At 44.9% G+C, this 27,726-nt stretch overlaps 1 protein-coding gene across 1 annotated transcript in view; it reads right to left on the reverse strand.

The window, feature by feature from the left end:
• LOC126234757 (uncharacterized) overlaps positions 1-27,726 on the reverse strand; it is a 120,235-nt gene that overhangs the window by 11,097 nt on the left and 81,412 nt on the right. Inside the window, exon 3 of the mRNA XM_049943506.1 lies at positions 8,653-8,805. Coding sequence (XP_049799463.1) covers positions 8,653-8,805 — 153 coding nt within the window. The remainder of the gene's footprint in view (positions 1-8,652; positions 8,806-27,726) is intronic.

The following is a 27,726-nucleotide window of genomic DNA, read 5'->3' on the forward strand; positions in this document are numbered from 1 at the left end:
GCGTATTGTGACGAGCCAGTTGCTCCGCCACCATTGGCCAGACGTTTTCAATTGGCGAGAAATTTGGAGAATGTGCTGGCCAGCGCAGCAGTCGAACATTTTCTGTATCCAGAAAGGACCGTACAGGACCTACAACATGCGGTCATGCATTATCCTGCTGAAATGTATGGTTCGCCTGGATCGAATGAAGAGTAGAGCCACGGGTCGTAACACATCTGAAATGTAACGTCCACTGTTCAAAGTGTCGTCAATGCGAACAAGAGGTGACCGAGACGTGTAACCATTGGCACCCCATACCATCACGCCGGTTGATACGACAGTATGGCGATGACGAATATACGCTTCCAATGTGCATTCACCGCGATGTCGCCAAACACGGATGCGACCATCATGATACTGTAAACAGAACCTGGATTCATCCAAAAAAAAATGACGTTTTGCCATTCGTGCACCTAGGTTCGTCGTTGAGTTCACCATCGTAGGCGCTCCTGTCTGTGATGCGGCGTCAAGGGTAACCGCAGCCATGGTCTCCGAGCTGATAGTCCATGCTGCTGCAAACGTCGTCGAACTGTTCGTGCAGATGGTTGCTGTCTTGCAAGCGTCCCCATCTGTTGACTCAGGTAACGAGACGTGGCTGCACGATCTGTTACAGCCATGCGGGTAAGATGCCTGTCATCTCGACTGCTAGTGATACGAGGCCCTTGGGATCCAGCACGGCGTTCCGTATTATCCTCCTGAACCCACCGATTCCATATTCTGCTAACAGTCATTGTATCTCGACCAACACGAGCAGCAATGTCGCGATACGATAAACCGTAGTCGCGCTAGGCTACAATCCGACATTTATCAAAGTCGGAAAGGTGATGGTACGCATTTCTCCTCCTTACACGAGGCATCACAACAACGTTTCACCAGGCAAAGGTGGTCAACTACTGTTTGTGTATGAGAAATCGGTTGGAAACTTTCGTCATGTCAGCACGTTGTAGGTGTCGCCACCGGCGCCAACCTTGTGTGAATGCTCTGAAAAGCTAATGATTTGCATATCACAGCATCTTTTTCCTGTCCGTTAAATTCCGCGTCTGTAGCACATCATCTTCGTGGTTTAGCAATTTTAATGGCCAGTAGTGTACAACACACTTTTCTTCTCGGCCTGTATTGGTTGAAAAAATGCGAATGTGTTGTGGGACATCGTGAAATATTCATGTTTCAGCACTTAAAATTTCATAGGTGATGGCGCTATGCGTAGCCTTCAAAATGGCGTCTGTAACGGAGGTGCGTTCCAAGCTGTGAGCTACCATTGAGATTCTTTCAGCGGAAAACCATAGCATCGCAGATATTCGTAGGCGCTTGCAGAATGTCTACGGAGACCTGGCAGTGAACAAAAGCACGGTGAGTCGCTGGGCGAGTCGTCTGTCATCATCGCAACGAGATTGCGCCATCTTGTCCGATCTCCCGCGTGCCAGCCCGCCGCCCACAGCTGTGAGTCGCGCAAAGTTGGAACCTGCGGTCACTCGGTAATCGACAGATTACAAACAAACATTTTGTTGCAGAACTGGACGTCTCAGTTGGCAGTACTGACACACTCGTCCAACAGTTGGGGTACTCTAAAGTGTACTGCCACTGGGTTCTCGTCGCCTAACAAGAGACCATAACGAGCAACGGGTTTGGATTAATGAAGGAAGGATTCCGCGCGAAACGGTATGTGGATGATGTGGAGGTTATTGATGCAGAGAGAGGTACCATGCGAACATACAGGTCCTCCCAGTATCATAACGTAAGGCGGTCGCATTAAAAGGAGATTATGTTGAAAAATAGGGTTTTAGTAACCAAAACAGTGGGAAATAAAATCGTGTACCGGAATCTGAAGAAAACCAACCTGCTTTCATAAAAAAATGTGTTGCATTACATGTTGAACGCCCCTCGCATGTCGAACATATAAGTCACAATTAGTAATGCTATTTACTGTTCGTAGCTGGTGTAATTGACATCCGAGGAATGACAGTGCAGGATGACAGACAAAACACCAGACACTACCGGAGACGTAATGTCATCCACCAGCTGATGAGACTGTATGTCGACAGTGCGTAACGCAACCGAAACAGAGTTAATGACGCTATCGTCGATCAAAAAAGTGAAGCCACATTATTATTAATACTCAAGAAACGGAAATCGAAATAAATGAATGTCAGAAGAAACGCTATCAAACTTGTTAATAAAGTTACATTGGAGATCCTTGGTAGCTTCACACATTGGAGAATTAAATGCCTTTAAGCAGAGCGAGCCATTATGGTACAAAAGGAATAGAATTTCAGCACAACATTTGTTGTTGTTGTTGTGGTCTTCAGTCTTGAGACTGGTTTGATGCAGCTCTCCATGCTACTCTATCCTGTGCAAGCTTCTTCATCTCCCAGTACCTACTGTAACCTACATCCTTCTGAATCTGCTTTGTGTATTCATCTCTTGGTCTCCCTCTACGATTTTTACCCTCCACGCTGCTCTCCATTGCTAAATTTGTGATCCCTTGATGCCTCAGAACATGTCCTACCAACCGAGGTGGTCACTTCTTCTTGTCAAGTTGTGCCACAAACTTCTCTTCTCCCCAATTCTATTCAATACCTCCTCATTAGTTATGTGATCTACCCATCTAATCTTCAGCATTCTTCTGTAGCACCACATTTCGAAAGCTTCTATTCTTTTCTTGTCTAAACTATTTATCGTCCATGTTTCACTTCCATACATGGCTACACTCCATACAAATACTTTCAGAATCGACTTCCTGACTCTTAAATCTATACTCGATGTTAACAAATTTCTCTTCTTCAGAAACGCTTTCCTTGCCATTGCCAGTCTACATTTTATATCCTCTCTACTTCGACCATCGTCAGTTATTTTGCTCCCCAAATAGCAAAACTCCTTTACTACTTCAAGTGTCTCATTTCCTAATCTAATTCCCTCAGCATCACCCGACTTAATTCGACTACATTCCATTATCCTCGTTTTGCTTTTGTTGATGTTCATCTTATATCCTCCTTTCAAGACACTGTCCATTCCGTTCAACTGCTCTTCCAAGTCCTTTGCTGTCTCTGACAGAATTACAATGACATCAGCTAACCTCAAAGTTTTTACTTCTTCTCCATGGATTTTAATACCTACTCCAAATTTTTCTTTTGTTTCCTTTACTACTTGCTCAATATACAGATTGAATAACATCGGGGAGAGGCTACAACGCTGTCTCACTCCCTTCCCAACCACTGCTTCCCTTTCATGCCCCTCGACTCTTGTACAACATTTGTACATCCATATAAAAACAAGATCGTAACAGCAGTCTCAGAAAATCAGGAAGTCAAACATATTGTGTCTTTGCTATGCATGACGATCAACCTAATGCAACTACGTGAACAACGCAGGGTGCGAAGGTGCGTTCGGTGCCTACACATGAAGGAAAACCGAGCGAGGTGGAGCAGTGGTCAGCACACTGGACTCGCATTCGGAAGGACAACGGTTCAATCCCGCGTCCGGCCATTCTGATTTAGGTTTACCGTGATTTCCTTAAATCGCTTCAGACAAATGCCGGGATGGTTCCTTTGAAAGGGCACGGCCGACTTCCTTCCCTGTCCTTCCCTAATCCGATGAAAGCGGTAACCTCGCTGTTTGGTATCTTCACCTAAACAACCCATGAAGGAAAGTGGAAGCTTTATAGCGTGACCTAGTGCATTGTTCTGTGATACCCCAGAAAGTGGCCAGTAAAACTGATATCTAATAAGTTTGATTCCAATTTACGATTATAAAAAAATTCGCTTTGTGTTCTTTGAACCATTTCAGTAAAGAGTATGTATAAAGTTTAGATAGTTTGCGATCATAAATGGTAATGTTGCCGTTTGGGGAAATATGTCGAACAGGATTCTAAAAACTGAATTATTTTCCTGTCACTCAGCTCAATGAGATCTAGAAATAAAATCCTCTGGCAATTCTTAGTCCCAGCCATTAATTACCAAAAATATCGTGGGATATAGGATTTCTGCGGAAATTGCAAAAAAAGTGGCGATTTATTTCGCAAGACTCCTTATTCCTTTTTTTTTCTTCAGGTATGTGTCATTGGTGACGAGTTTTGAACTACACGAGTATCTAACTTTTCTTGATGCTATGTTAAAATTTGCTTCTTTTGCCGAACCACCGTAGAGTTTACATACATTCTTAGTGCAGACACTCCAATGCAGTTGCAATTGCAAAAGAATCCTGAAATAGTGTATTATTTAACCAGCAACTGAGGAAGATGTACTTGATGACAGTCGGCTAGAGTGTTTGTCATTTCTCAAACACTCCGGACCATCTATAAGCCGTTTAAACCAATCAAACGTTCTTGCTTTGGTCAAAGCTCGCTCATGCGGTGGGTGTGTACTTTATAGTTTGTGTTCATGAGCGGAAGGTGAAAACAGATTATCAGTGTCTTTGGCGAGCTAAAAGGTGTTTCAGGTGAAAAAATATAGTTGAGGTGACAAATAGAGTCCTTCAGTCAATATAGGAATAAGAACTAAAAGTTATTATACAATGAGCGGTGAATTGTTTTCGTATTTATCGGATCATTGATATACAGAAATATAATTCTCTGAGAAGTTTCAGTTCCAGAAGTTTATTATTAAAATACTTAGGGTATGGGATTGTGCTGAAATAACAAAAGAAGTTGCGTTTCATTTTCTCCAGACTTCTTACTCCTTTTCACTTTCTTCATAAAAGTGTCATCAGTGACGAATTCTCTTGCTCTTTTGTTAAAGTTTGCTTCTTTTATTAAAAAAAGTTAGAGTTCACAAACATTTATCTCACTAACAGTGTAATGTAGTTTACATTGCGTCAGAATCCTGAAACAGTGTATTATGAACCTAAGAACAGAGGGCCAAGACAGGCCAATAGTTTATGAAGGAGCCCACTCATGGTACAAAAATAAACGAATAATTTATTCACATATGTTATTGCAAAACCCACAGCACTTTCTTCTCATCAACTGTTGATGACCCTTAAAATTACATTACTCCATCGAAGATATCTGAAGTTACTTGCATATAGCGGTTAAAAGTAATTTCTGCGCATTAACCATATGCCAAATTCTCTCCTCTTGTGGGCTAACGTTTGCCAAAATCTCTTTTCGATATCTCAAACAGTTTGAGATAGAAGGGATGTTACGAATGTTTCATTCCACATCTATACTCCAGGTCTCGAGCGGAACTGTGTGAGCTACATACATTGGAGATAAATGATATGCTCCCAACACTAAGGAAAAGTTCAGTATCTTAGCTACATTTCGTATGCAGTAATGTGTGACTTAACATGCACCAAATGCAAACACATAGCAACCCTTAATTTTCAGTGCAAACTATTGGAATTTCGATCATTATGTTGCATATTGTCGAGATACGACAATAACTATGATCATTAACAAAATTATAGGCAGTTCATTAAGAAGCTCATGAATGGGAGTAAGAGATGCGAGTAATCATAGAATTTTACCAGAAACTTTTTTGAGAAAATTGTGTATATCCGGCGGGCGTGTCATATTTCATTTGGGGTGGTTAACCAGCGTTCCCTGTGAGATCCTGCCTAGCAGGCTGTGACATCAGACCCCAAACAGGTCTCCTCATTTGCCAGCATGTAGCAATCAAAGAACTTTACTCGCGAAATAGTACTGTGGCTATTACGGAAAACAAACGAATCTCCTTGCACAGATGCCAGCTAGCAGTCGACAGAGCCTACTTGGGAACCGTGGCGAAAGCCAGCAAGTACGTTTACAGCAAATCTTACTGAATGAACTGAAGACTTAGGGAAAGTATGTAAGTGGAGCAGACTAGAGTGGGGACTGATTCTAGAGACGATGCGGGTTGCAGATGGAGAAATTTTCACTGACATAGATAATTATGGCCCAGCAACTGAAAACGAGCATCTTGGAAAGAGTGAAGCTAATTAGATGTTCACTTGCTACTGTTGTGAACATATATGGAAAGTGGTTGAAAGATGGTGAAACCACGCGCAGGGGACAAGTGGTAATTTTTGACAGATCTGACGGCAGACTGCAATACCAGTGCGGAACAAGTGTTTTGGAACACATGATTCAGTACGAATTGTTGAACATGAGGCTGCGCAGCAGATGAAACCTACGCCACCCCATGCCGACCCAAGACACCGTCAGTTACGACTGCCGAAATTTTTACAGAGGTACAGACGGTGTTTAGGAAGGATAGATTGCATGCAACCGGTGGTGGAGTGTTTGTCGCTGTTAGTAGTAGTTTATCCTGTAGTGAAGTAGAAGTGGATAGTTCCTGTGAATTATTATGGGTGGAGGTTACACTCAACAACCGAGCTGGGTTAATAATTGGCTCCTTTTACCGACCTCCCGACTCAGCAGCGTTAGTGGCAGAACAACTGAGAGAAAATTTGGAATACATTTCGCATAAATTTCCTCAGCATGTTATAGTCTTAGGTGGAGATTTCAATTTACCAGATATAGACTGGGACACTCAGATGTTTAGGACGGGTGGTAGGGACAGAGCATCGAGTGACATTATACTGAGTGCACTATCCGAAAATTACCTCGAGCAATTAAACAGAGAACCGACTCGTGGAGATAACATCTTGGACCTACTTATAACAAACAGACCCGAACTTTTCGACTCTGTAAGTGCAGAACAGGGAATCAGTGATCATAAGGCCGTTGTAGCATCCCTGAATATGGAAGTTAATAGGAATATAAAAAAAGGGAGGAAGGTTTATCTGTTTAGCAACAGTAATAGAAGGCAGATTTCAGACCACCTAACAGATCAAAACGAAAATTTCTGTTCCGACACTGACAATGTTGAGTGTTTATGGAAAAAGTTCAAGGCAATCGTAAAATGCGTTTTAGACAGGTACGTGCCGAGTAAAACTGTGAGGGACGGGAAAAACCCACCGTGGTACAACAACAAAGTTAGGAAACTACTGCGAAAGGAAAGAGAGCTTCACTCCAAGTTTAAACGCAGCCAAAACCTCTCAAACAAACAGAAGCTAAGCGATGTCAAAGTTAGCGTAAGGAGGGCTATGCGAGAAGCGTTCAGTGAATTCGAAAGTAAAATTCTATGTACAGACTTGACAGAAAATCCTAGGAAGTTCTGGTCTTACGTTAAATCAGTAAGTGGCTCGAAACAGCATATCCAGACACTCCGGGATGATGATGGCATTGAAACAGAGGATGACACGCGTAAAGCTGAAATACTAAACACCTTTTTCCAAAGCTGTTTCACAGAGGAAGATCGCACTGCAGTTCCTTCTCTAAATCCTCGCACAAACGAAAAAATGGCTGACATCGAAATAAGTGTCCAAGGAATAGAAAAGCAACTGGAATCACTCAACAGAGGAAAGTCCACTGGACCTGACGGGATACCAATTCGATTCTACACAGAGTACGCGAAAGAACTTGCCCCCCTTCTAACAGCCGTGTACCGCAAGTCTCTAGAGGAACGGAGGGTTCCAAATGATTGGAAAAGAGCACAGGTAGTCCCAGTCTTCAAGAAGGGTCGTCGAGCAGATGCGCAAAACTATAGACCTATATCTCTGACGTCGATCTGTTGTAGAATTTTAGAACATGTTTTTTGCTCGAGTATCATGTCGTTTTTGGAAACCCAGATTCTACTATGTAGGAATCAACATGGATTCCGGAAACAGCGATCGTGTGAGACCAAACTCGCGTTATTTGTTCATGAGACCCAGAAAATATTAGATACAGGCTCCCAGGTAGATGCTATTTTTCTTAACTTCCGGAAGGCGTTCGATACAGTTCCGCACTGTCGCCTGATAAACAAAGTAAGAGCCTACGGAATATCAGACCAGCTGTGTGGCTGGATTGAAGATTTTTTAGCAAACAGAACACAGCATGTTGTTATCAATGGAGAGACGTCTACAGACGTTAAGGTAACCTCTGGCGTGCCACAGGGGAGTGTTATGGGACCATTGCTTTTCACAATATATATAAATGACCTAGTAGATAGTGTCGGAAGTTCCATGCGGCTTTTCGCGGATGATGCTGTAGTATACAGAGAAGTTGCAGCATTAGAAAATTGTAGCGAAATGCAGGAAGATCTGCAGCGGATAGGCACTTGGTGCAGGGAGTGGCAACTGTCCCTTAACATAGACAAATGTAATGTATTGCGAATACATAGAAAGAAGGATCCTTTATTGTATGATTATATGATAGCGGAACAAACACTGGTAGCAGTTACTTCTGTAAAATATCTGGGAGTATGCGTGCGGAACGATTTGAAGTGGAATGATCATGTAAAATTAATTGTTGGTAAGGCGGGTACCAGGTTGAGATTCATTGGGAGAGTGCTTAGAAAATGTAGTCCAGCAACAAAGGAGGTGGCTTACAAAACACTCGTTCGACCTATACTTGAGTATTGCTCATCAGTGTGGGATCCGTACCAGATCGGGTTGACGGAGGAGATAGAGAAGATCCAAAGAAGAGCAGCCAATTGCTGCTGTATTGCGTTCCAAACGTCAACCAACACGCTGTTCACCCGTTTCTCGTATTGTTTTGGCACAACAGTGTATTACTACGACAGTAGCGGAAGAAATTTTTTTCATTTCTGCGAAAGCAGTTCAGATTGTTAACTAAATGTGTGCAGTACTCACGCGTTTGAACCATTTTGCGGCAGAAGGGCTCCGCCCCGTTGTAGTCGCCGTCACACGGCTTGAGAAGGCGATCGTACGTCGCGTTGCCCATCGTTATCTTGTCGCAGTCAGGATCCTCGAAGGAGTTACACTGGTAGCAGCTGATGGCGCGAGCTGCAACATATCGAGACACGCCGTTGTCAGCGCAGATCCACTGCCGATGCAGAGGCCGCCACCTTCTACACTTCCAGTAGCAACTGCGGAGGCTATCCTATTACATGAGAACGACAGATTCCACAATTCATACACAACAGTTGATACTAAGTTCACTGTGCCATATAATTCTTTCTATTCGCCATTCATTTCGTAGATTAACCTTTGGAGCACTAAATCTCTATCTCATCGATTGCTTCAGAACGAAAGCCCTTTGATCATCACAACCTATATGTTCGCGCAGTACAATTCGGCTCTAATGTAACGTAGCAGTCACTTTTGGTATGACATAAAACTGATTAACATTGTTCGTCTCTTTCTACACTACTGGCCATTAAAATTCCTACACCAAGAAGAAATGCAGATGATAAACTGGGTATTCATTGGACAAATATATTATACTAGAACTGACATGTGCCGGCCGCGGTGGTCTAGCGGTTCTAGGCGCGCAGTCCGGAACCGCGCGACTGCTGCGGTCGCAGGTTCGAATCCTGCCTCGGGCATGGATGTGTGTGATGTCCTTAGGTTAGTTAGGTTTAAGTAGTTCTAAGTTCTAGGGGACTGATGACCAAAGATGTTCAGTCCCATAGGGCTCAGAGCCATTTGAACCATTTGAACTGACATGTGATTACATTTTCACGCAATTTGGGTGCATAGATCCTGAGAAATCAGTACCCAGAACGACCACCTCTGGCTGTAATAAAGGCCTTGATAATCCTGGGCATTGAGTCAAACAGAGCTCGGATGGTGTGTACAGGTACAGCTGCCCATGCAGCTTCAACACGATACCACAGTTCATCAAGAGCAGTGACTGGCGTATTGTGACGAGCCAGTTGCTCCGCCACCATTGACCAGACGTTTTCAATTGGTGAGAGATCTGGAGAATGTGCTGGCCAGGGCAGCAGTCGAACATTTTCTGTATCCAGAAAGGCCCGTACAGGACTTGCAACATGCGGTCGTGCATTATCCTGCTGAAATGTAGGGTTTCGCAGGGATCGAATGAAGGGTGGAGCCACGGGTAGTAACAGATCTGAAATGTAACGTCCACTCTTCAAAGTGCCGTCAATGTGAACAAGAGGTAACCGAGACGTATAATCAGTGGCACCCCATACCATCACGCAGGGTGATACGCCAGTATGGCGATGACGAATACACGCTTCCAATGTGTGTTCACAGCGATGTCACCAAACACGAATGCGACCATCATGATGCTGTAAACAGAACCTGGATTCATAAAAAAAATTACGCTTTGCCATTCGTGGTTGTTGTCTTGCAAACGTTCCCATCTGTTGACTCAGGGATCGAGACGTCGCTGCACGAACCGTTACAGTCATTCGGATAAGATGACTGTCGTCTCGACTGCTAGTGATACGAGGCTGTTAGGATCCAGCACGGCGGTCCGTATTACCCTCCTGAACCCACCGATTCCATATTCTGCTAACAGTTTTTGGATCTCGACCAATGCGAGCAGCAATGTCGCGATATGATGAACTGCAATCGCGATAGGCTACAATCCGACCTTTATCAAATTGGGAAACGCGATGGTACGCATTTCTCCTCGTTACACGAGGCATCAAAACAATGTTTCACCAGGCAACGCCGGTCAACTGCTGTTTGTGTATGAAAAAATTGGTTGGAAACTTTCCTCATGTCAGCACGTTGTAGGTGTCACCACCGGCACCAACCTTGTGTGAATGCTCTGGAAAGCTAATCATTTGCATATCACAGCATCTTCTTCCTGTCGGTTAAATTTCGCGTCTGCAGCACGTCATCTTCGCGGTGTAGCAATTTTAATGGCAAGTAGTGTATATCGATCTGTTTACTTGCTTTTTCTTTATTATCTTCCTCAATGTAGTTCAAGATTTCGTACTTGGCTTCTCTTTTAGATTCGGCCGGGGTGGCCGAGCGGTTCTAGGCGTTACAGTCTGGAACCGCGCGCTAGCTACGGTCGCAGGTTCGAATCCTGCCTCGGGCATGGATGTGTGTCATGTCCTTAGGTTAGTTAGGTTTAAGTTCTAGGGGACTGATGACCTCAGAAGTTAAGTCCCATAGAGCTCAGAGCCATTTGAATCACTCTCTTTGAAAGGTGGCTACACTGAGTCACAGCGGCAGAGGTTGCGCCAAAGAGTTTTATTCCTCCGCCTCCACTGGCAGTAGTTGTTCAGAGAATGTCGAGGGCAGCGGTAGTTCAGAAGTTGCCGTGGACAGTGCTTGCTGAGAGGATGTCGATAGCTGTACTAGTTGAGGGCATGTCGTGTGCAGTTGTTTTGATGGGCTAGACAGCAGATGTTGTTCGAATGGGGATGTTGTAATGATCAGAGTGTATTTTTTGTTAATATACACTCCTGGAAATGGAAAAAAGAACACATTGACACCGGTGTGTCAGACCCACCATACTTGCTCCGGACACTGCGAGAGGGCTGTACAAGCAATGATCACACGCACGGCACAGCGGACACACCAGGAACCGCGGTGTTGGCCGTCGAATGGCGCTAGCTGCGCAGCATTTGTGCACCGCCGCCGTCAGTGTCAGCCAGTTTGCCGTGGCATACGGAGCTCCATCGCAGTCTTTAACACTGGTAGCATGCCGTGACAGCGTGGACGTGAACCGTATGTGCAGTTGACGGACTTTGAGCGAGGGCGTATAGTGGGCATGCGGGAGGCCGGGTGGACGTACCGCCGAATTGCTCAACACGTGGGGCGTGAGGTCTCCACAGTACATCGATGTTGTCGCCAGTGGTCGGCGGAAGGTGCACGTGCCCGTCGACCTGGGACCGGACCGCAGCGACGCACGGATGCACGCCAAGACCGTAGGATCCTACGCAGTGCCGTAGGGGACCGCACCGCCACTTCCCAGCAAATTAGGGACACTGTTGCTCCTGGGGTATCGGCGAGGACCATTCGCAACCGTCTCCATGAAGCTGGGCTACGGTCCCGCACACCGTTAGGCCGTCTTCCGCTCACGCCCCAACATCGTGCAGCCCGCCTCCAGTGGTGTCGCGACAGTCGTGAATGGAGGGACGAATGGAGACGTGTCGTCTTCAGCGATGAGAGTCGCTTCTGCGTTGGTGCCAATGATGGTCGTATGCGTGTTTGGCGCCGTGCAGGTGAGCGCCACAATCTGGACTGCATACGACCGAGGCACACAGGGCCAACACCCGGCATCATGGTGTGGGGAGCGATCTCCTACACTGGCCGTACACCACTGGTGATCGTCGAGGGGACACTGAATAGTGCACGGTACATCCAAACCGTCATCGAACCCATCGTTCTACCATTCCTAGACCGGCAAGGGAACTTGCTGTTCCAACAGGACAATGCACGTCCGCATGTATCCCGTGCCACCCAACGTGCTCTAGAAGGTGTAAGTCAACTACCCTGGCCAGCAAGATCTCCGGATCTGTCCCCCATTGAGCATGTTTGGGACTGGATGAAGCGTCGTCTCACGCGGTCTGCACGTCCAGCACGAACGCTGGTCCAACTGAGGCGCCAGGTGGAAATGGCATGGCAAGCCGTTCCACAGGACTACATCCAGCATCTCTACGATCGTCTCCATGGGAGAATAGCAGCCTGCATTGCTGCGAAAGGTGGATATACACTGTACTAGTGCCGACATTGTGCATGCTCTGTTGCCTGTGTCTATGTGCCTGTGGTTCTGTCAGTGTGATCATGTGATGTATCTGACCCCAGGAATGTGTCAATAAAGTTTCCCCTTCCTGGGACAATGAAATCACGGTGTTCTTATTTCAATTTCCAGGAGTGTATATGAAGGTAAAAAAAAATTTTTTTTATTTCAAATTTCCTAACTAACAATGTCTCTTGGTCACAGGTTCAGTCAACAAAGCATCTGGCTTGTGTTGATGTATTAGAGTGTATTTCTGGTTTCTATGTGCAATCATAGTATTTCTGGTTTTTTTTTTATTACTTCATTGTAAATGGCGTTTAAAGCATCTTGTCGTATTGAGGAAGAACCGTGCCAGATGTGTACGTTGAATCACACTTCCACACACAGAACAGTTACACTTGTGCTTTGTTGTTTCGTAGCTTTTATAGTTGCTGTGGACTTAATTAATTAATTGTGTTAACGGAAATTTCCTTTCATTCTTTGTTGTTATTCTACGCAGTCAGATTGCGTACTAATACTAGTCAGGGCCAACCGGTTACGAGACTTCGTAATCGGACAAACAGCGACTAAAATTAAAATTATTTGCATTCTATTTAAAATGGCTCTGAGCACTATGGGACTTAACATCTATGGTCATCAGTCCCCTAGAACTTAGAACTACTTAAACCTAACTAACCTAAGGACAGCACACAACACCCAGCCATCACGAGGCAGAGAAAATCCCTGACCCCGCCGGGAATCGAACCCGGGAACCCGGGCGTGGGAAGCGAGAACGCTACCGCACGACCACGAGATGCGGGCGCATTCTATTTAATTAAGCCCCCATGCATCTTTCAGAAATTGTCCCCAGGGCGACTAGTAGTTACTGGAAGACAAGGCAACCTATCACAAGCAAAGATATTTAAACTGAGCAAAGCTTATAAAGCCCAATATGACTGTAATACTCAACTACTTTTTTTAGAAAGTAGTCTTAAGTAGTTAAAGTACAACAATCTACGTACATGGTGGAAAAGCCTCGATACAAGTTCTTTGTTTCATCCAAAGCCGATGATTTAATTAAAATCACTTAATTAAAACATTGATACAAACGAATCGTTAACTTACGACATACATTTCCCTAAAAAAATTCAAGACCAGATGTATTATCGATGATTAAAATGTAATCATTTGATAGTTATAACTATCTGAACGTAACCATCCGGACAGTCCTACGTAATACGTAACTGACCACTAGATTAACATCTCATGATTGTGATTCACAGTCACGTAGAATTTTTTAAAGGGCATCATATTCGTCGTTGACTGCAGGGATTGTTCATTTCTCAGTTGCAGTTTCGAGCTTAAGGCCATTATCAAGCGGTACCCCAAAATATTTTACTTCAACTCACGTCAAACCTTAAAATCCTCTGACATATCCTATTTATTCACTCATTTAACCTGACCTGATTAGGGCCATCAGCTCCTCTCTACATCACACCAGGGTTTCACACATACAGTACTTTCTTTACATCGTAGTTCCCTAAGAAATAACAATTATAGTATGGCAGATAGTACCAAAATGATCTGAATGTCTACAGTGACGGTAGGAGTAAACAATACTGACTATGCACTAATGAAGTTAATATTGAAAGTATTTCTAGTACTGCATCTGCTGCAACTAATAACAATAATGAACCGTTGCACGATAGAAAGCTCACTCCATGTCTCCTGGAACACGATCTTTGGCGTTAAGTGGCGAGGCACGTTTGATGCGAGTGACGTTGAGGCATTTTTCCAGGAGAGGTAGCGAGTGAAGCAGCACGGACAGCGTAGGTCTCTGAGGCAACGAGCTGGCTTGTTTATTTTACCGCCCGTGTGACTTACAAGTTTGCCTGGCTGAGCATCTTCCTGACGCGAGGGACGTGCATCGGAAATGGGAGTGGACACATTATTCCTTTGGCTGGCCAGATTCGGAGGCAAGCGGTGGGTCATCGTCATCCACACATCTTCTGGCGGCTCCGAGCTTTTCCACTGTTCGCCACCGCACAGCGGCTTTGGATGCTCGGCGAGCTGTTTTTAGTTCGTTGCTTCGGTGCCGAGACAACGCGGCACGCGTAAAGACTGATCTTGCTCCCCGCTGTGAGTGTGATGACTGTGACTGGTTCGCTTCCAGCTTGTATTTGTGCCCTGCTGCTTCTATATAGGACTCAGTTCAGCCTCCTGTTGTTGTTCCCTGTTCCTATGTCTAGCCGGCTATCTGAGGAGCATGTCACCCGTGTGAAAATATAATAGCTTCAGTTTGCTAATAGTCGTAGAGCTGTGATCTGATTATCTCTTTTAAATTATTGAGGTTTTGTAAATTTTTTTATGTTTAGCGTATCACTATTCAAGACGTTAATTTTTTTATATTTCTTATTTTTTTTATTGTTACATTGACAATAAATCGCCAAGTCGTTTTCTTTAGCTATTTGGAGCCCGCAAGCTCATGTGCTCTAGGGGGCAAATCTTGTAGCTTGTACTGTATTTTGCTGGGTTATAACTCCAAGCCAAGCTTGTGTTTGACATAAGTGAAGTTCATCAGCCAACTATTCGCTTCTTCCTTCCACCTGCGTTTCCGTCCCACACGACAGATAGGCATTTACCGGTTCCACCGCATAGCGTTATTTGAAACTGAATCTCCTGAGCTTCCTTCCAGTCAGGTGTAAGTGCGTAGGATTGTCTTGGACAGTTACCTTATTATCTTTTAACAACTCACCACAACTGTTTTGTCTACGCTGTCAGTGTCTAATCTGATGACTTAAGTTTTTACTTGTTTTATTTAAAAAGACTTCTGTTCTTCAAACTATCATTGTATGTTTGTGCCTTGGGGCATGGGCCCTTTGGCTGCTTAGAAAAGGAGGAGCATGGTCAATAGCGTATCAGGTCTGCATAAAGTAATTTTGGGACCGTTCGTCCGGACCACATTGCCCAATGCATGGTGGTTTCATATCGAGCAGGGACTGTTCTTCGATTATGTTACACTTATTGTAAAAAACTCTTATTTTCTTGAGTTTTGTACTTAAACCGTAAGAAGCTTAAACCTTAAGAATGTTTAAATTATCTTATCTGAATTGTTTTGTTTAATATGTCAAGGTTCCGCTGACCTCAATGGTAAACTTACTTTTTCGGAGGAGTGTGAATAAAAATCTTGACACGAATGATGTTCAGTCACTGTTTTGCCTAGTCCTTCCATTCCCAGGAAACCTTACTACAGTAGTGTGCACCATTTTGGTAGCAGAGCATGGTTGTTTCTGGAAGTTGAAGGACTAAATTATACGGAACATATGTACTGTTTCTGGCTGGGCACAAACTGTTGTACAGGGTGATTCAAAAAGAATACCACAACTTTAGGAATTTAAAACTCTGCAACGACAAAAGGCAGAGCTAAGCACTATCTGTCGGCGAATTAAGGGAGCTATAAAGTTTCATTTAGTTGTACATTTGTTCGCTTGAGGCGCTGTTGACTAGGCGTCAGCGTCAGTTGATGCTAAGATGAATCTTTCGTTTCAAGGATTGTGTTTAGTGATGAAGCAACTTTCCACACTAACGGGAAAGTCAACCGTCACAATGTCTGTATATGGGGCACTGAGAATCCGCGGGAAACAACTCAGTATGAACGTGACTCGCCTAAGGTGAACGTTTTCTGTGCCATTTCAGCCAATAAAGTTTTTGGTCCCTTTTTCTTCGGAGGTGCTACTGTAACTGGACTACAGTATCTGGAGATGTTAGAGAATTGGCTGTTCCCACAGCTCGAACAAGAAGCACAACAATTCATATTTCAGCAGGATGGAGCGCCACCACATTGGCACTTATCTGTCTGTAACTACCTGAACGTCAACTACCCGAGGCGATGGATCGGCCGCCAGGCAGCCCGTGACAGAGCACTTCATCGCTGGCCTCCAAGAAGCCCTGATCTTACCCCCTGCGATTTTTTCTTATGGGGGTATGTTAAGGATATGGTGTTTCGGCCACCTCTCCCAGCCACCATTGATGATTTGAAACGAGAAATAACAGCAACTATCCAAACTGTTACGCCTGATATGCTACAGAGAGTGTGGAACGAGTTGGAGTATCGGGTTGATATTGCTCGTGTGTCTGGAGGGGGCCATATTGAACATCTCTGAACTTGTTTTTGAGTGAAAAAAAACCTTTTTAAATACTCTTTGTAATGATGTATAACAGAAGGTTATATTATATTTCTTTCATTAAATACACATTTTTAAAATTGTGGTATTCTTTTTGAATCACCCTGTATATTGGCTTTGGGTTTCAGGTGCATTTGTCTGTTTGCTACACCTAAGTGAGGTGACGCACAAGAAATCTCACCAAACTCGCTTTCGCTATGTAAAGGATTCAGATATCCGTTCAGCCAATGGATTAGGATTCTTCGTCGTTTCCTTGTATCATTTAACGCCCATGCTAGGACGGTTCTTTTTGAAATGGACTCAGTCGAGTTTCACCTTCTTCTCTGTTCATTCCGGCCTTAAGCTACAACCCTAACGTGAGTCGACGAGGCGCTAAATCCAAATCTTCCTTGTCTATAAATGACTTAACATCATTATGCGATTCCGCGATCATAGTTAGCAATCAACACAATTGTCCATTTTGATCGTTACGCGTTTTAATTATACGCCCCATCGTATTTCGGCCACAGCCATCATCAGAATCTGTCAGATTAGAAGTAGAACAAATCAGAAGCTGTATTTCTAAAATTATTATAATAATACATATAAAGGACGAAACGGAAACATATGACTGTTAAAATCTCAATACACTGTATCCTGTCAGTTCTCATGCCTATTTGTACCATAGACTAGTGCTGCTAACTAAGAATAGTAGAAAAAAATTGTAGAAGTCTGTTTGCATTTGATGCTACCAAGCGGCAACAGATTCTTATTTTAAGCATACTGCCTCAGTAAACAGCACAAGTCTGTTGTACAGGTATACATGAGAACTGAATCAAATGTCTCTGAGCACTATGGGACTTAACTTCTGAGGTCATCAGTCCCCTAGAACTCAGAACTACTTAAACCTAACTAACCTAAGGATATCACACACATCCATGCCCGAGGCAGGATTCGAACCTGCGACCGTAGCGGTAGCGCGGTTCCCGACTGTAGCGCCTAGAACCGCTCGGCCGCTCCGGCCGGCCATGAGAACTGACAAGATGTAGTGTACCGACGTTTTAAATGTGGTATAATTTTATTGTAACCCATAGATATATTATTCTGATGCTTGTGTAGATATTACTTCTCATTTGTTCTGTTTCTTATCTGACGGATTATGACTATGGCTGTGACCGGAACGAGTTAGGATGTATTTTTTATAAAACTGAAAACAACAATACAGGTGGACAACAATATCACCTAATATTCCTTCTTTTCAGCCTGCACAAATTCTACATCAGCCACAATGTACTCTTGGAGTTCGCCGTAAGACGACTAGGACGTTATGTGTCCTTCTTATCAGTTTGTAGAATTGAGATGTGAAAAAATGTCCAATCAAATAATCAGAAACGTATCGGCATATTCCACAATAAATCGTATCAGTCTACGACAAGTGCTTTCTCATAACTTAGTCTCCATGTTTTTCGCCAGTGTCCTATGAAAACTTCGAACTTCAGTTCGATAACTTGACTGGGAGAAGAAACAGAGACAACCCTGACAATAATGGCTGTTGTAGGAGGTCTCATGACTTGACTCGTGAGCTATTAATAAATACACTCTAAGAAAAAACGAGGCATCACGAAAGAATTATTCGAATAATATGGAAATCGATAGATGTTGTGCACATCCACATACAAACAAACGATTACAGTTTCAGAGAAACTGGGTGATTCATTCAAGAGAAAGAGCTTCACAAATTGAGCAAGTCAGTAAAGTTTTGGTCCACCTCTGACTATTGACATTGATTAATAGATTCATTGGGTGTCCTCCCGGGGATTATCGTGTCAAATTCTGTCCAATTGGCGCTTTAAATAGTGTAAATTCCTAGATACATCAAACTTTACTAACTGGGGATAGATTCGGTGGCCTTCATGGCCGAGGTAGGGGTTGGCAACCACGAAGATAAGCTGTAGAAACTCTCGTCATGTGCAGTCGGACGCTATCTTGCTGAAATGTAAGCTCAGAACGGCTTGTCATGAAAGGCAACAAAAGGAGAGTACAAAACAGTCGACGTACTGCTGTGCTGCAAGGATTCCACAGATGACAACCAAAGGGGTCCTGCTATGAGAAGAAAGGGCACCCCAGACCGTCACTTCTGATTGTCGTGCCACTGTGTCTGCAAGAGCTCGTTGTGATTTATAACACTGAAACACACTTCTATTTTCTACCTTCACTATTATTATCACATATAATAATAAGTACGTGAAAATAAAATATCATGTTGTATTGTCTAGAACATTGCTTTCCACAAGTTGATTTGACACCGTGTCAAACAATCAGTACATCAATAGTTTTTGTGTTTAAATGCACATGTCACTACGGCATTAGTGTTATTCAAATACACATAACAAAAAAAGGTTTGCATCGCCTCCGTTCCAAGAGTTCCGGTACCTGTACAGAAAACTGGAATAGAGATCAACATAAATATCATTTCCGCCCTTTTTATTGCTCATGAAAACCACACACTGCATTTTGTGCCTCCATACATCGAGACCTTCAGAGGTGGTCGTCCAGATTGCTGTACACACCAGTACCTCTAATGCCCAGTAGCATGTCCTCTTGCATTGATGTATTCCTCTATTCGTCGTGGCATACTATCCACAAGTTCACCAAGGCACTGTTGGTCCAGATTGTCTCACTCCTCAACGGCGATTCGACGTAGATCCCTCAGAGTGGTTGGTGGGTCACGTAGTCCATAAACAGCCTTTTTCAATCTATCCCAGGCATGTTCGACAGGGTTCATGTCTGGAGAACATGCTAGTCACTCTAGTTGAGCGATGTTGTTATCCTGAAGGACTCGCACGATGCGGGTGCTAATTGTCGTCCATGAAGACAAATGCCTCGCCAAAATGCTGCCGATATGATTGCACTATTGGTCGGAAGATGGCATTCACGTATCGTACAGCCGTTACGGTGCCTTTCATGACCACCAACGGTGTACGCCGGCCCCAAATAATGCCACCCCAAAACAGAAGGGAACCGCCACCTTCCTGCACTTTTTGGATAGTGTGTCTAAGGCGTTCAGCCTGACAGGGTTGCCTCCAAACACGTCCCGACGATTGTCTGGTTGAAGGCATATACGACACTCATCGGTGAAGAGAATGTGATGCCAGTCCTGAGCTGTCCATTTGGCTTGTTGTTGGGCCCATCTGTACCGCGCTGCATGGTGTCGTGGTTGCAAAGATGGACCTCGCCATGGACGTCGGGCGTGAAAAATGGTTCAAATGGCTCTGAGCACTATGGGACTTAACTACTGTGGTCATCAGTCCCCTAGAACTTAGAACTACTTAAACCTAACTAACCTAAGGACATCACACACATCCATGCCCGAGGCAGGATTCGAACCTGCGACCGTAGCGGTCACGCGGTTCCAGACTGTAGCGCCTATAACCGCACGGCCACTCCGGCCCGCTCCGGGCGTGAAGTTGCGCATCATGCAGCCTATTGCGCACAGTTTGTGTCGTGACACGACATCCTGTGGCTGCACGAAAAACATTATTCAACATGGTGGCGTTGCTGTCAGAGTTCCTCCAAACGATAATCCGTAGGTAGCGGTCAGCTACTGCAGTAGTAGCCCTTGGGCGGCCTGAACAAGGCTCGACATCGTCAGTTCCTGTCTCTCTGCATCTCCTCCATGTCCGAACAACATCGCTTTGGTTCACTCCGACATGCCTGGACATTTCCCTTCTTCCCTTGTTGAGAGCCCTTCCTAGCATAAAGTAACGATGCGGACACGATCGAACCGCGGTATTAACTGTCTAGTCAGGGTTGTACTACAGACAACACGAGCCGTGTACATCCTTCCTGGTGAAATGACTGGAACTGTTCGGCTGTCGAAACCCCTCCGTATAATAGCCGCTGCTCATGGATGGTTGTTTACAGCTTTGAGCGGGTTTAGTGAGATCTCTGAACAGTCAAAGGGACTGTGTCTGTGATACAATATCCACAGTCAACGTCTGTCTTCAGGAGTTCTGGGAACCGGGGTGATGCAAAACTTTTTTTGATGCGTGCAGTTTACGAGTTCGGAATGTTTCTATCGTTCGAGTATACTACACCGACTGTATATTTAAGTGAGAGTGTAAAATTATGAGGACGGAACTAACCATTTTATACCGGCACATCGTCAAAATCAGCTAATCGTGTGAAGTTACGGCTGTGGTCATAATGCACACAAAATGGAGGGACTTCTTAAATGTGACTATGGCACTGGATATGAAAAAAAATTGTCCTCGAACGTGGATTCTACTTTCCAGAACTTTTTGGACATTTCGCAGGCAAAACATGAGGTAATATCAAGTTTTCAATACCGATCACTTCCCGCATAATTAGCAGTTAGTTTTACAGGGAACCAAAAAACCAGAAAGAATAAGTGCTGAGTACGTGGACAGTACCTAAACTAAAAATTGTGAATTAGACATAATGGCTTTGTAGCAATATCAGAAGCCAAAATTTAGGACATCTTTAATTTGAAACATGGTCCAAATCGAAGTTTCTGACTGTATGTTATAAATCTCAGATTCAGTGGTTAAGTTATTCCCAGACGTTCCTCCTCTCAAAGATGTCGTCCGTTACGCAAAGTATTCACCGTCCAGCCATGTTCGCTGCTTGCCATTATAAATTACTTCTATTTTTATTTCAACAGCTCGAATAGCACCTGAAGCAAACCTACAGATTTTAGATGAAAACTACGATTTTTCACCGTATTTTGTTCAACATAAACTGATTTAAATTCTCTCAAATCAGGATAAACCAACTGAACATACCTGCTGATCCGCTTTCGTAGAATTTTGAGGATGGTCCGAATCGTCTAGAGAACCGCCGACCAGTTAAGCAGGAACTGGTAGAAATTGCAATCGAAAGAGTAAGATTCAAAACAGAAATGTTAGACACCTGTGAACTAACGGCTGCAGAAATCAGTGTAAAATCTACGTAAATCTTTGCTTTCCCCTTAGCACTTGTCTTGTGGTAAGCACCAGTTGCTGCTTCGGGACTTTGTACTGGTGACGCGACACGGTACTTATAAAGCTACAAACTTCAGCACCAACACAGCATCTGCGGCCTACATTTACAAAAAAAAAAAAAATGGTTCAAATGGCTCTGAGCACTATGGGACTCAACTGCTGTGGTCATGTCCCCTAGAACTTAGAACTACTTAAACCTAGGCCGGCCGAAGTGGCCGCGCGGTTCTGGCGCTGCAGTCTGGAACCGCGAGACCGCTACGGTCGCAGGTTCGAATCCTGCCTCGGGCATGGATGTGTGTGATGTCCTTAGGTTTAACTAGTTCTAAGTTCTAGGGGACTAATGACCTCAGCAGTTGAGTCCCATAGTGCTCAGAGCCATTTGAACCATTTTAAACCTAACTAACCTAAGGACATCACACACATCCATGCCCGAGGCAGGATTCGAACCTGCGACCGCAGCGGTCGTGCGATTCCAGACTGTAGCGCCTTTAACCGCTCGGCCACTCCGGCCGGCTCCTACATTTACATGTTCCATAAACACACTCGTAACTGCAACAACCCATGATCAAGCTCATCATGCTGCTGGTTCTTGGAGCATCTTCAATGTTATCGATGTGTGGGTGTCTCGTTCACTGCAGTTGTATTGACGTTTTGTATTGCTTTTTCAAGAGTCTCTCTCTCTCTCTCTCTCTGATTTCCAACACTGTAGTAGGTTATAAAAGCGGATACCTGGATTATAAGTGTTGTGGATTGGCAAGACAGCCAACCCACTATGAGAGGAAGCCGAAAGGCACGCGTTTTAGCTCACGCGGGCTGGCGTGAGGTCTGGAACAGGTCAAGGAAATGAGACTAACAAAAAACGTACGTAGCTGCTCGAATACTTAACTTTAATCCGTAATTGGTGAACATCGCTCTTGACGGTACATGTTTTACAGCATCAATAGTAACTGGTAATGGCGCTTTGCTAGGTCGTAGCAAATGACGTAGCTGAAGGCTATGCTAACTAGCGTCTCGGCAAATGAGAGCGTAATTTGTCAGTGAACCATCGCTAGCAAAGTCGACTGTACAACTGGGGCGAGTGCTAGGAAGTCTCTCTAGACCTGCCGTGTGGCGGCGCTCGGTCTGCAATCACTGATAGTGGCGACACGCGGGTCCGACGTATACTAACGGACCACGGCCGATTTAAAGGCTACCACCTAGCAAGTGTGGTGTCTGGCGGTGACACTACAAAAAGCGTACTCGTCAAACTCTACTGGTGGATGCTACTTAGAGAGGCGTTGTGCATCACGGAGAGGTTTACTGTTAAAAAATCCGAGAACATATATTGCAAGAGTTAGGCAACATATACTTCCACTCACTAACATGGCAATAACGGTAAAAATCGGGAAAATTAGATATATTGCTCTTACCAACCGTCGATCTTCCAGTACACCTTTCATGAACGGAACAGGAAAGGGGCGAAGTGATACGGAAATCCAAGGAATCTGTCGTTATACACAGGGTGAATCACCTAAAACTTGCACTGCACATATTGCGAAAATGGAAAACGCTATTGATGTGCGGTTTTCAGAGAATGGATTGGTAATAAGGGGCTCGTATTGTTAGCCAATACAAAAGATTGTAATAACACACTTAGAAAGTGTATTTTCTGTGTAAACATACACGTTTTAAATGGAATAATGCTTACTGACATTGACATTGCAATTTACCTCTACATTTAGCTTGTTAATGTCAATAGGCACTGTTTCTTATAAAAAGTGTGTGTCTTCACATACGCACAATATATATATATATATATATATATATATATATATATATATATATATATATAGGGTGTTACAAAAAGGTACGGCCAAACTTTCAGGAAACATTCCTCACACACAAAGAAAGAAAATATGTTATGTGGACATGTGTCCGGAAACGCTTACTTTCCAAGTTAGAGCTCATTTTATTATTTCAAATTTCATTAATCATGGAATGGAAACACACAGTAACAGAACGTACCAGCGTGACTTCAAACACTTTGTTACAGGAAATGCTCAAAATGTCCTCCGTTAGCGAGGATACATGCATCCACCCTCCGTCGCATGGAATCCCTGATGCGCTGATGCAACCCTGGAGAATGGCGTATTGTAACACAGCCGTCCACAATACGAGCACGAAGAGTCTCTACATTTGGTACCGGGACAAGAGCTTTCAAATGCCCCCATAAATGAAAGTCAAGAGGGTTGAGGTCAGGAGAGCGTGGAGGCCATGGAATTGGTCCGCCTCTACCAATCCATCGGTCACCGAATCTGTTGTTGAGAAGCGTACGAACACTTCGACTGAAATGTGCAGGACTTCCATCGTACATGAACCACATGTTGTGTCGTACTTGTAAAGGCGCATGTTCTAGCAGCACAGGTAGAGTATCCCGTATGAAATCATGGCGGTGAATCGAGGAAGTACAGTACATACTGACGAAACTAAAATGAGCTCTAACATGGAAATTAAGCGTTTCCGGACACATGTCCACATAACATCTTTTCTTTATTGGTGTGTGAGAAATGTTTCCTGAAAGTTTGGCCGTACCTTTTTGTAACACCCTATATATACACTCCTGGAAATTGAAATAAGAACGCCGTGAATTCATTGTCCCAGGAAGGGGAAACTTTATTGACACATTCCTGGGGTCAGATACATCACATGATCACACTGACAGAATCACAGGCACATAGACACAGGCAACAGAGCATGCACAATGTCGGCACTAGTACAGTGTATATCCACCTTTCGCAGCAATGCAGGTTGCTATTCTCCCATGGAGACGATCGTAGAGATGCTGGATGTAGTCCTGTGGAACGGCTTGCCATGCCATTTCCACCTGGCGCCTCAGTTGGACCAGCGTTCGTGCTGGACGTGCAGACCGCGTGAGAAGACGCTTCATCCAGTCCCACACATGCTCAATGGGGGACAGATCCGGAGATCTTGCTGGCCAGGGTAGTTGACTTACACCTTCTAGAGCACGTTGGGTGGCACGGGATACATGCGGACGTGCATTGTCCTGTTGGAACAGCAAGTTCCCTTGCCGGTCTAGGAATGGTAGAACGATGGGTTCGATGACGGTTTGAATGTACCGTGCACTATTCAGTGTCCCCTCGACGATCACCAGTGGTGTACGGCCAGTGTAGGAGATCGCTCCCCACACCATGATGCCGGGTGTTGGCCCTGTGTGCCTCGGTCGTATGCAGTCCTGATCGTGGCGCTCACCTGCACGGCGCCAAACACGCATACGACCATCATTGGCACCAAGGCAGAAGCGACTCTCATCGCTGAAGACGACACGTCTCCATTCGTCCCTCCATTCACGACTGTCGCGACACCACTGGAGGCGGGCTGCACGATGTTGGGGCGTGAGCGGAAGACGGCCTAACGGTGTGCGGGACCGTAGCCCAGCTTCATGGAGACGGTTGCGAATGGTCCTCGCCGATACCCCAGGAGCAACAGTGTCCCTAATGTGCTGGGAAGTGGCGGTGCGGTCCCCTACGGCACTGCGTAGGATCCTACGGTCTTGGCGTGCATCCGTGCGTCGCTGCGGTCCGGTCCCAGGTCGACGGGCACATGCACCTTCCGCCGACCACTGGCGACAACATCGATGTACTGTGGAGACCTCACGCCCCACGTGTTGAGCAATTCGGCGGTACGTCCACCCGGCCTCCCGCATGCCCACTATACGCCCTCGCTCAAAGTCCGTCAACTGCACATACGGTTCACGTCCACGCTGTCGCGGCATGCTACCAGTGTTAAAGACTGCGATGGAGCTCCGTATGCCACGGCAAACTGGCTGACACTGACGGCGGCGGTGCACAAATGCTGCGCAGCTAGCGCCATTCGACGGCCAACACCGCGGTTCCTGGTGTGTCCGCTGTGCCGTGCGTGTGATCATTGCTTGTACAGCCCTCTCGCAGTGTCCGGAGCAAGTATGGTGGGTCTGACACACCGGTGTCAATTTGTTCTTTTTTCCATTTCCAGGAGTGTATATATCGGGTGTTAGGGGGTGTAAATGCAGATATTGTGACCATTGTTATCTTAATATGTACCCAGTTCATTCTGTTACTTATGTTTTCTCTAACGTCTTCCCGCAAACGTGTCACGTAGTTTACTACCTGATGTAGTTTTCAAAGTCGTGGCTCCACCTGTAAGTGTTGCCTGTGAGCAAAGGCTAACCGTTGTGCGTCAACACTTCAACATCTGGCCTGCTGCCCAGGGATTACACATTAAGGTAACAATAGTCAAGGGATTGTGATATGGACACATACAGATAGCGGTATTGCCGCATACACAAGGTGTAAAAGAGCATTAACATAGGCGGAGCTGTTATTTCTGCTTAGGTGATTCATGCGAAAAGGTTTCCGACGTGGTTGTAGCCGCACGACGGGCAATAACGGACTCTGAACGCTGAATGGTTGTTGTAGCTAGATGCACGGGACATTGCATTTCGGAAATCTTTAGGAAATTCAGTATTTCGAGATCCACAATGTCAAGCATGTCTGAGAATACTACATTTCAGGCATTACCTCTCACCAGAAACAACGTGCTAGCCGAGAGCCTTACTTGACGACCGAGAGCAGCGGCGTTTGAGTAGAGTTGTCAGTGCTAACAGACGAGCAACACTGCGTGAAATACCTGCAGAAATCAACGTGGGATATGGTGAATCTATCTGTTAGAACATTCCAGCGAAATCTGGCGTCAGTGGTCTGCGGCAGCACCCAACCAACGCGAGTGCCTTTGCGCCTGCAGCGCCTCTGCTGGGCTTGTCACGATATCGGTTGGACGCCAGGCGATTGTAAAACTGTGGTCTGGTCAGATGAGTCCCGATTTCAGTTGGTAAGAGCTGATGGTAGGATTCGATTGCGGCGCAGACCCCACGAAGCCATGGTCCCAGGTTGTCAACAAGGCACTGTGCAAACTGGTGGTGGCTCCATAATGATGTGGTCTGTGTTTACATGAAATGGACTGAGTTCTCTGCTCCAACTAAACCAATCATTGACTGGAAAAGGTCATGTCCGGCTACTTGGAGACGAAATACAGCCATTCATGGATTTCATGATCCCAGACCAAGATGGAATTTTTATGAATGACAATGTGCCATGTCACTGCGCCACAACTGTTCGCGAATAGTTTAAAGAACATTTTGGACGATTCGAGAGAATGATTCGGCCACCCAGATCGCCCGACATGAACCCAATCGAACATTTATGGGGTACAATTGTGTGGTCAGTTCGTGAGCAAAATTCTGCACTGGCAAACTTTCACAATTATGGACAGTGACTCAGTACTTCTGCAGCGGACTTGAAACAACTTGTTGAGTCCATGCCATGTCGAGTTGCTGCACTACACTGGACGTAAGGAGGTCCAACACAATGTTACGAGGTATCCCGAGACTTTTGTCACCTCGGTGTAAGTATTAATGGCTTGCTCTTGCCACATGTACTTGGAAGTACTAACGAAACAGAAAACATAGTGCTCTTAATAGCTATAATTACTAGTGTCAAATGAAATAAGTTCTGATATAATGTTGAGCAGTACACTGTCCGTAGTAAACACTAAAACCACACTACTGGCCATTAAAATTGCTACACCAAAGAAAATGCAGATGATAAACGGGTATTCATTGGACAAATATATTATACTAGAACTGACATGTGATTACATTTTCACGCAATTTGTGTGCATAGATCCTGAGGAATCAGTACCCAGAACAACCACCTCTGGCCGTAATAACGGCCTCGATACGCCTGGGCATTGACTGAGACAGAGCTTGGATGGCGTATACAGCTACAGCTGCCCATGCATCTTCAACACGATACAACAGTTCATTAAGAGTGGTGACTGGCGTATTGTGACGAGCCAGTTGCTCGGCCACCATTGACCAGACGTCTTCAGTTGGTGAGAGATCTGGATAATGTGCTGGCCAGGGCAGCAGTCGAACATTTCCTGTATCCAGAAAGGCCCGTACAGGACCTGCAACATGCGGTCGGGCATTATCCTGCTGAAATGTAGGATTTCGCAGGGATCGAATGAAGAGTACAGCCACGGGTCGTATCACATCTGAAATGTAACGTCCACTGTT

The sequence above is a fragment of the Schistocerca nitens genome, chromosome 2 (assembly GCF_023898315.1).
Source record: "Schistocerca nitens isolate TAMUIC-IGC-003100 chromosome 2, iqSchNite1.1, whole genome shotgun sequence".
NCBI lineage: Eukaryota > Metazoa > Arthropoda > Insecta > Orthoptera > Acrididae > Schistocerca > Schistocerca nitens.